The following is an 11,243-nucleotide window of genomic DNA, read 5'->3' on the forward strand; positions in this document are numbered from 1 at the left end:
CATCCACAAAATGTTGAATTAGTCTCCAAGGTCCCTTCCAGCTTTAAGTCATAAATCCTAGGCTGACGGTGCCATAAGCAGAAGTTCCAGGAGCTTAACATAAGCACGCAGGAAATCAGAAAAATAATCCATCACCTCATTTCCTGAAGGGGAAAGCTCACTTCCTATAATAATTTCCTTACTTGGTTCTTCTATCTTATCTTTCTATCTTCTCCTCAGGTCTTGATTTCAGAAGGACTGGGACAGTTTGCTCAAGATCCCAAGTTCATCGAAGTCACAACCCAAGAACTTGCTGATGCCTGTGATATGACAATAGAGGAGATGGAGAATGCGGCTGACAATATCCTCAGTGGTAGCAGCAAGCAGAGCCCCAACGGCAACCTATTACCTTTTATTAACTGCAGGGACGCGGGGCAGGACCAAGCAGGTGGTGAGGAGGAGGAGGGAATGCCCAACCCCGAATGTCGAAAGAGTCAGGAGGAGCTCCAGGACAGCAGAGTTTATATCAGCAGCCTGTAGTTGCTGGGGCTGTTGTGATTCGGGGTTTTTTTTAATTTGTTTCAATGTTCCTAATAGGTTCGTTTCAGAAGTGCCTCACTGTTCTCGTGACCTGGAGTTAACCGGAACAGCGTTCTTCATTCATTTCTGTTGGGATGAAAGACAGAGTTGGGTGGTGATGAGAAAGAGATTTTCAGGGGAAAGGGAAGCATCAACCCCAGTCCACAAGTGTAGAGTGGTGAGGAGGTGAAAGAATAAGGGAGGGAGGAGAGAGAGAACAGGGACCTGCCCCTCCTTGCTTCAGGCCCCATCCCAGAAAGTGACAGCAGCCTACTGTGCAAGAAGGATAATATCAATTTTCTGTGGGCCACCCTCATGAAAAGGACCCTGCATCAAATGGGTGTCTTTCAAGTTTGCTTGTAAAAAAAAAATTCATTTTTGCACATATTCTGTATGAGCCTCACTGTCTCCATAGAGCCAGGGCCCTATGGATTTGGAAAAGAAAATGGCGGCATGACTTCTGCTGAAGATCCCAACACTTTGCCAGAGGGGGAGGAAGAAGAGGAAGAAAGATGGCAGGAGGAGCTTTTAGGAGAGGGGAACAGGGGGATGGCAGGGGGAGTGCCCAGAGAGGTACCGCTGCAGCTACAAGCCAAGATTCCCAGATGGTTGGGCAAGCAGCTCTGGCCACAACTGCCCCTTCAGGTTGGGGGTCATATGCCTGCAAAAGCCACACAAAACTCTGCACTAGCAGTGGTGCTGAGAAGTCAAGGCTTATAGGGGATTGGCACTGCCCACCAACGTAGCTCACCTTACAAAGTAAGGTGGCACAGGGCTTCTGTAGAGTGCTCATTTGTTTTTGCCGTTTTTGATATTTTTCTTGGCAGCATGTTCCAATTTCCATTTTTAATTTTGATTTCTGAGGGTTCAGGGAGGAAAGAGAGTGTTTACTAGGCTTTTAAGCCACCCACCTTATCATTTTAACTTTGGCAAATGTAAATCAGGTTTGGTTTCATTGTATTATTTAAACGGTTGTGTTCTTGTTTATTTTTGCTGATGGCGGAAGGAGGGGTTCTTTTTCCCCATTGGAGATTCATTAGAAACTATTATAGGAGAGTTTTACCAACATCTATGTATGCCCAAGACTTTATTATTTTTTTCCTTTGGTAGTAACAGAAACCTGGGGGGCGGGAGTGGGGTGTTTTGTTCTATAATTTAAAGATAGTAGGCAGTGCACTCAGTGTGCTATGTGCACACATGGGAGTGCTTGAGTTGGGTTTATTTTCAATTGGATATGTTCATGAATGCCAGAGATAGAGGTGTGTATGTGTGTGTTGATGTGCCTAATAGGTTGAGTTGGGTGATACTGCATGGGTGTGTATGTGTATGTATGCGTGCATGCATGTGCAGTTCTCCACTCTTTGGGTCAGTCCTACAGGGAGATCTGATTCTGGGGCCATTTGAATGCAAAAAAACAAACCACTGTCTCTGTTTCTGAAAGGGAAATCAGTAACTCTCTGCATTTTCTGTTCCACAAGATATGCAAAAACAATGCAATAATATTAATTTTAACTACAGTTGTGAGTCATGTTGGCATTAAAACTGTATAAAGATTAAAAAACAACAACAGTAATTTAAGCGGGGGAAAAACAACCCAAGAAGGAGTTTTGCTTCGATATATATTCCATGTGATGTTTTATTGCATTGATAATGTTTCTGTTGAAGAAACCGTAATACTTGAATTCAGGTCAGTTTCAGTATTTTTCAAATATTTTTTTAAAACTGAATTGCAATTGTGCCAAGCAAATATAATGAATTGAATTAAGTTTGTTTTCGAATTCACTTCTTGTATATTTGGCTGCATGTAAAGTAAACCATTTTGTATTTGGAGCGTGATAAGCTTTCCCTGTGGACTCTTTAAATGTTTTTTTTTTCTCGTATAATTGGGGAAGAGGAAAGACTTTTTAAAAAACATGTACGATAAGCAAAAACATTACTGGAGTAAGTAACTATTCTGTGGTTCTCAGCTGGATGGGTTGGTAATGACTGCTTTTGCATATCTTGTGCTCCCTCTTCCCTCTCTCCCTCAAGAATGGCAGAGTTGGATAGCCCAGCACAGAACTTAGCTTTCAGAAACTAGGATCTTTTTCTTCCCTTCTTCATATCTTCAATCTGCCTGGATCCTCTCAAATGATGCTTTTCTTCTAAGATGGACCATATCCTTCATGCCTAAGGAAGCCTGCTTACGATAAGCCTGGCTTTAATTTCTATTATAACTGAACTAACATCAGCACCATTCCCCAATCTACTCAAGGATGTGGCTAATATTTTTTTTCAATTCCCTCAACAAAAATTTTGCTTGCCAGTTTCCTGGACATATTATATAAGAAAAATGAGTAATGAGGATGCTGGGGAATAGTTACTTAGTACAGTCACTCTGAAATCTCCCTCCTCACAAGAACTTACAGTGATGACTTGAGCAAGGGTTGGATTGTTGTCATTGCTGCCATCCTGAAGACGAAATTGTTCTATTCCCATCCCCACCCTACCCTCACCCTCACCTTCTGTATCAAAAAATTATCCTAGATTAATTCATACTACCAGGCAGTAATAAGAAGGACCTGTGGAGGTCCTTCAGGCAGGCAAAGTTTAGAATTAGAAAGAAATGCTTAGGAGCATTTTATTTTATGCCCTTTGGCATCTGCCTGAAATATATGTACTTTTATCTTCACACAATTCCCAACACTTTTGCCTGGTAGCAGGAAAGGAGTCAAATGAGGGATTATGAAGCTTGATTCTTGAATCTCCACTCACCAGGTTCTTTTGATCCTTCCTATGAGCAATGTAGGCTAGAAGTTGAAATTTAGAAAAGTTCATTTTTATGGAGAGGATGAGCTTTCCTACCATGTAGGATTCAAAAAGGATCTTAAAAGAATCAAGAACAATCATTTCATAAGGAAGACTTTCTACTAGAAAAAAATCTTCAGCTCAGGTTTTAGTCCAGAGAGGACTGGAAAATTAGCTAAAGGTATAAGCGCTTCTCCAGATCCATCTTATTTGAGCTTCCTGTTTCATTTTTTATTTGCCTATGGGTTTTCTGAGACCCATTGTGGCCACTACCCTGGAATACCTTTTATTGAGATCTCTGTTCTGATCAGGAGAGGAGCTTAGGGCTTGAGTACTTTCTATACAATTAGTCCCTACATAAAGAGAGATCTTAGGATAAGTATTATGTTTGTCCTTTCATACAGTTTACTAGTTTTCTTCTTCTGAAATTGTCAGCCACATAACTTACTAATAATATATTGCAACATGAGATTATTAGGTTAACACTCATGTCAAATTATCCTGTCTACTCTCCCAAGTCTCTAGAGAAAATACTTTCAAGAAAACCATAGCAACTCAAGTCTGTACCCAACAAGGCAATGACATTGATAATAATAATTCCCTATCATATGCTTAAACTGCCCTAATGCTCAGAAAGTTTTCCCTTTCTAGATCAATGGATCTTTAACCTAATTTTGTGGTCTGCCAATTTTATGTCAATCATAGTGATTTGGTAAAATCTTCCTACATCCAAGAGGAAAACCAAAAGGTTTCATTCTTCCCATGGTAGAATAGAAACCCTACTTGTATTCCAGGGACTAGAGACCACCTTGCAAGGTACATTCATCAGCTTTTTAAGTATTCATCTGGAGTGATTGAAGCAAAGCAGCTAATGGTTGAAGATGGTAAGCACTTAAAGAAGTATAGATTATGTTGGTTTGGGAACCACGGGTTCCATTTTTACTTGCCCATTGTCTAATGTCTGTCAGAAGCAATCTATTTTCTTTCTAGATATTGGTTTGTGGCTTACTTCAGACTGTAAAAGAAAATATTCTTTTGTCATATTTTGAATCAATTCTTCTTAGCTATCTTCCACAATTAACTGTTTCTATAAAATTTCCGTGGATAAAAGCAAAAGTAAAATTCATTGTTATGGTTTGAGCTTCATTGAGGACTATTTCCATAACTTAAATCATTAGTTCTTATTGTCATCCACTCAACTTTGTCAAAATAGTAAACACTTATTCTTTTCAGGAAATCAGTCCTTGTGATTGTGACTAAGAAGTAAAACTACCAGAATTCCGTTTTTCCTTCCCTCTCTTTACCTATTTCATCAGATGGTTAGGTTTCAAATTTCAGCTTCTTCTCTGCAATGTTGCTGCCATCCCATCACCTTATCAAAATCATCCCTTTTCCACAAGTTCCCTGAGAATAAGGGGACAGAAAAAAAAATCCATGTCCTTCTGTCAATCTTTTGTGAAAAATGAAGAGCACACCATTCCTTCCTTCAAAAAGTCAGCAAGCATTTATTAATCACCTATTCTTTGCAGAGCATTGTACTAGACTCTAGGAGTGATAGTTTAAATAAGTCATGGTATGTGGCCTCATGGATCTTACAGTTTTAAAAGGTGAGAGTAGTTTTTAAAGGAACAAGCAGCTAAATATCATCTGTCACCAGGAAGGACAGAACAAGAAGAAATGAACAAACCAGATTTAGCTTAGGCTTAATGTAGAATTGACTGGTGGGCAGAAGTTCAATCCTATAGCATCAGGTAGTTAATCAGAAGTGACAACATCTCCTTTCCTGGAAATATGGAGAAGAGAGATCAATGTTATACTACGGGTGGTTCTGAAGTCAAAGATTCTGTAACTGTAGTTAAAAAAAAAACCAGTAGTACATATGGAATCTTTTGGTCTATCTGGTCCAATCCCATTCTTCAAGGAAAGTGAAAACTTGAAACACATATAGAGCAAAGAGCTCCTACCTTTTTTAGGAAGGGGAAAAAGGTGAAAGGGAAGGCTATCATCCTCTGTCTACACCTGCTTTCTCAGTCTAATCACTGCACAGAAATCAGTGGTATGGACTTCTAAAGGCCTAAGCCAGGTATCTCCTTGGGGGAGAAAAGAAATTATTTTATTCTTGACTTGTCCTTTCATCCTCTCAGTAAGATCATACAATTTGGAAGGAAATAGACATATTTATATTGATGCCATTATAACCTCTCTCTTCCCGGGCTGAACTCTTCTTCGTATTGCTAGAGCGCCTCTCAGCCCTTCATATCAGGTATTTTTCTTTCTTTTTCCCCATCTGGAATAACAGGTGGGAAGAGAGCCTGAATTCATAGAATTTCCTGACACCTCAGATTTGGTTGTCCAACAGATGTCTTTTTTATTGGGATATGGAAATGAAGGCAACATTCAGGTTATGACCAAGAGTTAAATTTCCTCCTCACTTCACTAATCTGCTCCCTCATCTCTTCTCTATCCCCTTTTTCCAGCTCTCATACATATTATGGCCAGAAAGAGATAGATAGAAGTAGCCTACACATGCTTTGCTTTGTTTTCTAATTTTCACTTCAACCTTTCCATAATGATATCACTGCCAACAACTGACTGATGTCAAATACATTTTTTAAAATATCTCCTGATGCTTTTCAAAGCAATGTTTCTTTGCTTTGTTAAGATTAACACCAGCCTAGCAGATGAATGGATCTTCTGTGTTTCTGAGTTGTTTCAAAAATGTGTGAGCTATCAGTACCTAGCACATCTATAAACAATTGCTCTCTTGCAGGCCTAAACATGAGCCAAAAAGTTAGCCAGAGCCCCAGACAAATGACTTTATGGTCCTGCCAGGACAGATGCTATATAAAGTGGCACTCAGAGAAAACCAGAATATTGAAACAGCATAGATTGTTGCTGCTAAAAATCAAGGTGACTTTTTTCTCACCTCTTCTCTTAAGAAATTTGTGATTCATGGGCAATGAAGTGATCAGAGTCAAAGGCAAGTTGGTTTTCTGGTTTATTAATGGATGACAGATTTTTATGTTTCTAAAAAATAATTAGAATTGAATTTAGTCAGACAGAGACCAATTCAACAAGGGGAGCTGAAAGGAGTAGGATTTTCTGTGAAAATTCTATGCTCCTCTAGTCCCCAGGAAGACATAGATGGCCCAACCATGAATTAAATAAAAACTTGAAGTATCATCTCAGCAAAACTAAACTCCTTCCTATGGGGTTCATATAATACCACCATTCTTCAAATCAAAATAGTTCAGCTTCCATAAGTCATCTAGATAGGGAAAAATAGCATTTAGCTGAGTGTGTCATTTTTTCTTACTGATTCATCAACAGAAAATCAGGTGTACAGCTCATATGCAGAAAAAATATATATATTTCCATAGGACTTTCTACATAGAAGATGTGTGGATATTTCGTGAGGACAACTTCTATGAAAAGGAATATGCTAGCCAGTGAACAGGTTCTTTCATGAGTTTTTCTTGCCAGTAGAATGTCTTTGGCATTTCTTTTTCTGATAATATGAAGGTCTTAGAAGTATAACAAGGAAGAAAGAAATTCAAAGGCACAGGAATGAAACATCTAGGTGATGAGAAGAGCTGAAAGCAGACTGGTTTCACTCATTTGCAGAAAGAATTGAGTTTTCACTCAGGTTCAAAAGAAGAATAGGCTCTGCTCTGGAGAGCTACAGTAAATATTAGAGAGGAACTGATCACTGGATCCTATGGTACACTATTCATAAACTTCCTGTTTTGAAGTGACTTCACCAAAGTTATAAAACTTGAAAATCAAGGGCAAACAGTCCTGTCTAAAGGGCTCCCTCAGAAAGTCATCTTCATTGAACTGAGTACTACAAACTCTCTTCACCATCTGCATTAACAAAGACATCACTCCCAACCATATTTTGTAGCTTCATCTCATTCCCTTTATTCTCAGACTCATATATCTTGGGATTTTCCCTAGCTCACCCTCCGTAACTAGCTGCCCTTCCCAGAAGAGGTGATGCTTTCTCAAAACTTCTTGGGAGGAAGATCTCATTGGTACACAGCACCATACATATGACCATACTGAGAATTCATTCTTATTGGTGGGGCTGTGCTAATGGTGACTGAGAGAGAACCAAAGGGAAAATGCACACCTTCCTTGGGATAGGAAAATAGGAGGAGGACGACTTGGGGGGAGTCTTCCAGTTGGTCAAGTATCATATCATCTGTTTCAAATGCTAGTCTTGTTACTTTGCTGTTTCATTTTAATATCAGAGTTGTTGAACAAAACCTCCCTTTGGAATAAATGATGCCCCCACGTATTCCTTGCCTAATTTCCTGAGCCTTGACCAACCCATATCCACTCACACTCATGTTCCTAACCTCCCTTAACTCAGAGACATAAACAGTGCCTCTATTGTTACACCAATCCATTACCAACTTCTATACAGACCTTCACCCCATCCAGTCTCCATGATTTCACAGAAATGTTCCTGTAAATAATGCTGTACAGTTTATCACTGTTATTAAAGCCTGTCATTGGAGGTCTCACCTGCCTCACCTCACCCCATGTGAAAGGCAAGGGAATCTGAAAAGGGCCAACCCTTTAAGGAAAGTTTCAGGGTCATCTCTGTGTGGGACACTCTGTATATTCCTGTAAGATTGCATTTTTATCTAAGGAATGATGTTATTTAAAAAAAAACAAAAACCACAAAATTGCAAATAAATTTCTTAACAATGTATAGATTTGTTTAATTGTATCGTAACTATTCCATGCCCCTCTTCTTCAACTCCTCTTTTACAGAGGAAAAGAAAAAAATAAATCAAATCCATGCCATGGGAGGTGGGGAGAGGGGAAGGGTAACATGAATGCTTGCAATCCAGTGACAACCAATGTCAATAAACAGTTTCAGTGTCCTTTTCCATGAAACCTTGTCATCCTGCTCACAAGTTGCAAAATGATGTTTTTTACTCTTCACCCGAGAGAACTCTAATCTAGTGAAGGTGTTAACAAGCAGGGACTTGAACAAAAGCTGACTGGGAGAAGGAGAGAAAACAAAGGTCATATATAAATCACAAAATGGAAGGTTCTCCCTTTACCCTTTCACAATGCTTTACCATATGTTCCATGAATCAAATCATAGAAGCCAACTTGATGGAAATTAAACTTCTACTCAATTACTCTGAAGAAGAAGGGGAAAAAACAAATATATATGTATATACATATATTTTATATATATGTATTTTATGTGATTGTTTCTTGATTCTAAGAAGACCATAAAACAGGTAAGCCCAACTGGTTGAGTTTGAAGTAAAACATGGTCTATGGTAACTATAACCTACTCCTCCCCAGCTCACAGCCTTGCTGTCAATCCTCAATCTACCCCAATCTAATCTGAAGATTGGGAGGGGGGGATTTTTTTTAAATTTCTCCACAAAAAAAGTTTTCAGACAATCTTAAGAGTTAATCAAGATGGCCCTTTTCAACAATGAGATGATTTAGATCAGTTCCAATGATTTTGTGATGAAGAGAGCCATCTACATCCAAAGAGAAGACTGTGGGAACTGAGTGTGGATCACAACATAGCATTTTTACTCTTTTTTGTTGTTGTTTGTTTACTTGCATTTTGGTTTTTCTCGTTTTTCCCTTTTGATTTGATTTTTCTTTTGCAGCAATAAATTGTATAAATAAGTATGCACATTTGGGGGAGGAAGGAAGAGTCCATCAAGTCAATTCTTTCATTTCATAGATGCATCCTTCAAGTCTGAATTCTGGGGTAACTTCTCTAGGGTATAAGGGAAATTTAAAGGGAAGGAGGCTTACATTTGCAGGTTGGCCATTTGGGTAGTAATTCAAAAGGTCATAAGGCCAGGGAGATGGAAGTGGAATGACTGACTGGTATCAGGAAAGACTTAAGGACTCTCACACCTAGAGCCTCTCCATTTAAAAAAATAAAAAACTCTACATATGCCCACCCTGACCACAGTGGCTTTGATGTGGCTTGCAGCTTGGCAGTAATACCCAACCTCAACCCCAGTATTTTGTCTTTTATTCCTTTTCAAAGCTACCTTAATATCCATTATATTTTTGAGAATATTTTAAAAATTTTAATAGTATTTCATCTTTCCAAATACATGCAAAATTTTCAACATTCACTTTTGCAAAACCTTGTGTTCCAAATTTTTTCCCTCTCTTCCCCTCTTCCCTCTTTCTAAGACAGCAAGCAATTAAATTAATATCCATTTTAAACATGTTGAGTGATAAAAGTAAAAATCGTAATTTGCCCTAGACACTAAATCCTTACCAGAAGTGACCCTAAATACAGATGTGCAGTTCTGCTAACCTGATCAAATTCTTGGCTCTGCTTGAAAGATAATTTTTCCTTCAGTTTTCAATAATTTAAGAATAATAATCATAACTCTCATTTCCTTTGAACTTATTGACTTACAAAGTACTTTATATACATTTCTCTGATTTGATCCCCACCCCCTTTATGAAGTAGGATATATGAGTCTAATTTTGCAGTTGAGGAAGCTGAAACACAAAGCCATTTAAATGACTTACTCAAACTCACCATACCAGTAAGTGAAATGCCAGCATTTGAACCTAGGTCTTCTGATTTCAGAGCCCTTTCTACTTATAAAAGAAATTTCTGCCCCTTGCTGGCTTAATTAGTGCCTCTTCACTCCTGTTCTGGTATTTATTTTCCATTTCCTTCTGATTTCCAAGAAAAACTAGATTAATTTAATTTGAACTGTTAAGAAACTGGGATGGATGTGGCAGGTGGATATTTGAGAAGTGAGGTGCTGCACTAATAAGAGTACAAGACATAGACTCAGGAAGACCTGAATTTACATCCTGCTTCACACACTTAGTAGCTCCGTGAGCCTAGACAGGTCATTTAACTTCTCAACTTCAGTTCCCTTTTCTGTAAAATGAGGCTAATAATAATGCCTACCTCACAGGGTCATCATAAGAATCAAATAACATGTTTAGACTTTGCAAACCTCGATGTTATGTAAATATTAATTATTATTAAAAAGGATTATTTGTCCACACCAAAGGTCATGATGGTATGTGTACACACTAATTGTCTTTTTGGGGGGTTTTGAATTACCTGTCAGGACATTTTTTCCCACACAGCACAAGGGAATTTTTCTTTAATAAGTATGAATAATTAAATAAAATCTCTAGATGAGCTGAGTAATTCAGTTTTGGAGGGGTTGGGGTAAGCTACTGTAATCAAGAGAGAGAAGACGTCACTATCATTTATTTCATTTCAAGTCCCTCATAGCCTGGAGAATAGTTTGGCAAGATTTTATAATCCTAATAGAGCTCATCTTGCCACTAGTCCCAGATGTCTCTGGAAGAAAAAATGAGGCAGGTGACCCTGCACAGCCTTCCCTCACTTAAATTCAATTCATCTCCCTGATGCCATGGTCCTCTTTGAGAACGAAGGACAAACAACAAGCAGATTTCAGAATGAGGCTGTCCCCAAGGATAGGAAACAGCTCATTCTGTTAGGAAGACCTCAGAAGAAATCATTCTGCATACTTATTACCAAGGGAGAGTAAACTGCCTCCAAATGACCTAGATTAAGGCAAGTATGACTCTTCTCCAACATATGCTCAAACTCAAAACCAAATTCTGCTCCAGAGCTCACAAACTGGAATTGGAGCCAACAAAAGCTCTTTTTTGAGAAGTTTGAGATTTGAGAAAAGAAACCCCCTAGCTTGAGAAAGCTTCAATATTCACTACTAAATCCCAGACTGATGTCCCTAATAGCCCTCCTCCATCCCTACCCCTTGCCATTTATAGAATCACAAGAGTTGAAATTCCAACCCAAAAGGTTGTCCAACCTCCTCGTTTTATAAATAAGAAAACTGAGGACTGGAGAATAAATGATTTGTACATGATCT

General features: G+C 38.6%; 1 protein-coding gene across 1 annotated transcript in view; it reads left to right on the forward strand.

Annotated features, from left to right (window-relative positions):
- The window catches only part of CACNA1C (calcium voltage-gated channel subunit alpha1 C), a 799,944-nt gene extending 791,691 nt beyond the window's left edge, over window positions 1-8,253 (forward strand). Inside the window, 1 exon segment of the mRNA XM_074269400.1 lies at window positions 220-8,253. Coding sequence (XP_074125501.1) covers window positions 220-519 — 300 coding nt within the window. The 3' untranslated portion in view covers window positions 520-8,253.
- The last annotated feature ends 2,990 nt before the right edge of the window (window positions 8,254-11,243 follow it).

Source organism: Sminthopsis crassicaudata, chromosome 5 (assembly GCF_048593235.1).
Source record: "Sminthopsis crassicaudata isolate SCR6 chromosome 5, ASM4859323v1, whole genome shotgun sequence".
NCBI lineage: Eukaryota > Metazoa > Chordata > Mammalia > Dasyuromorphia > Dasyuridae > Sminthopsis > Sminthopsis crassicaudata.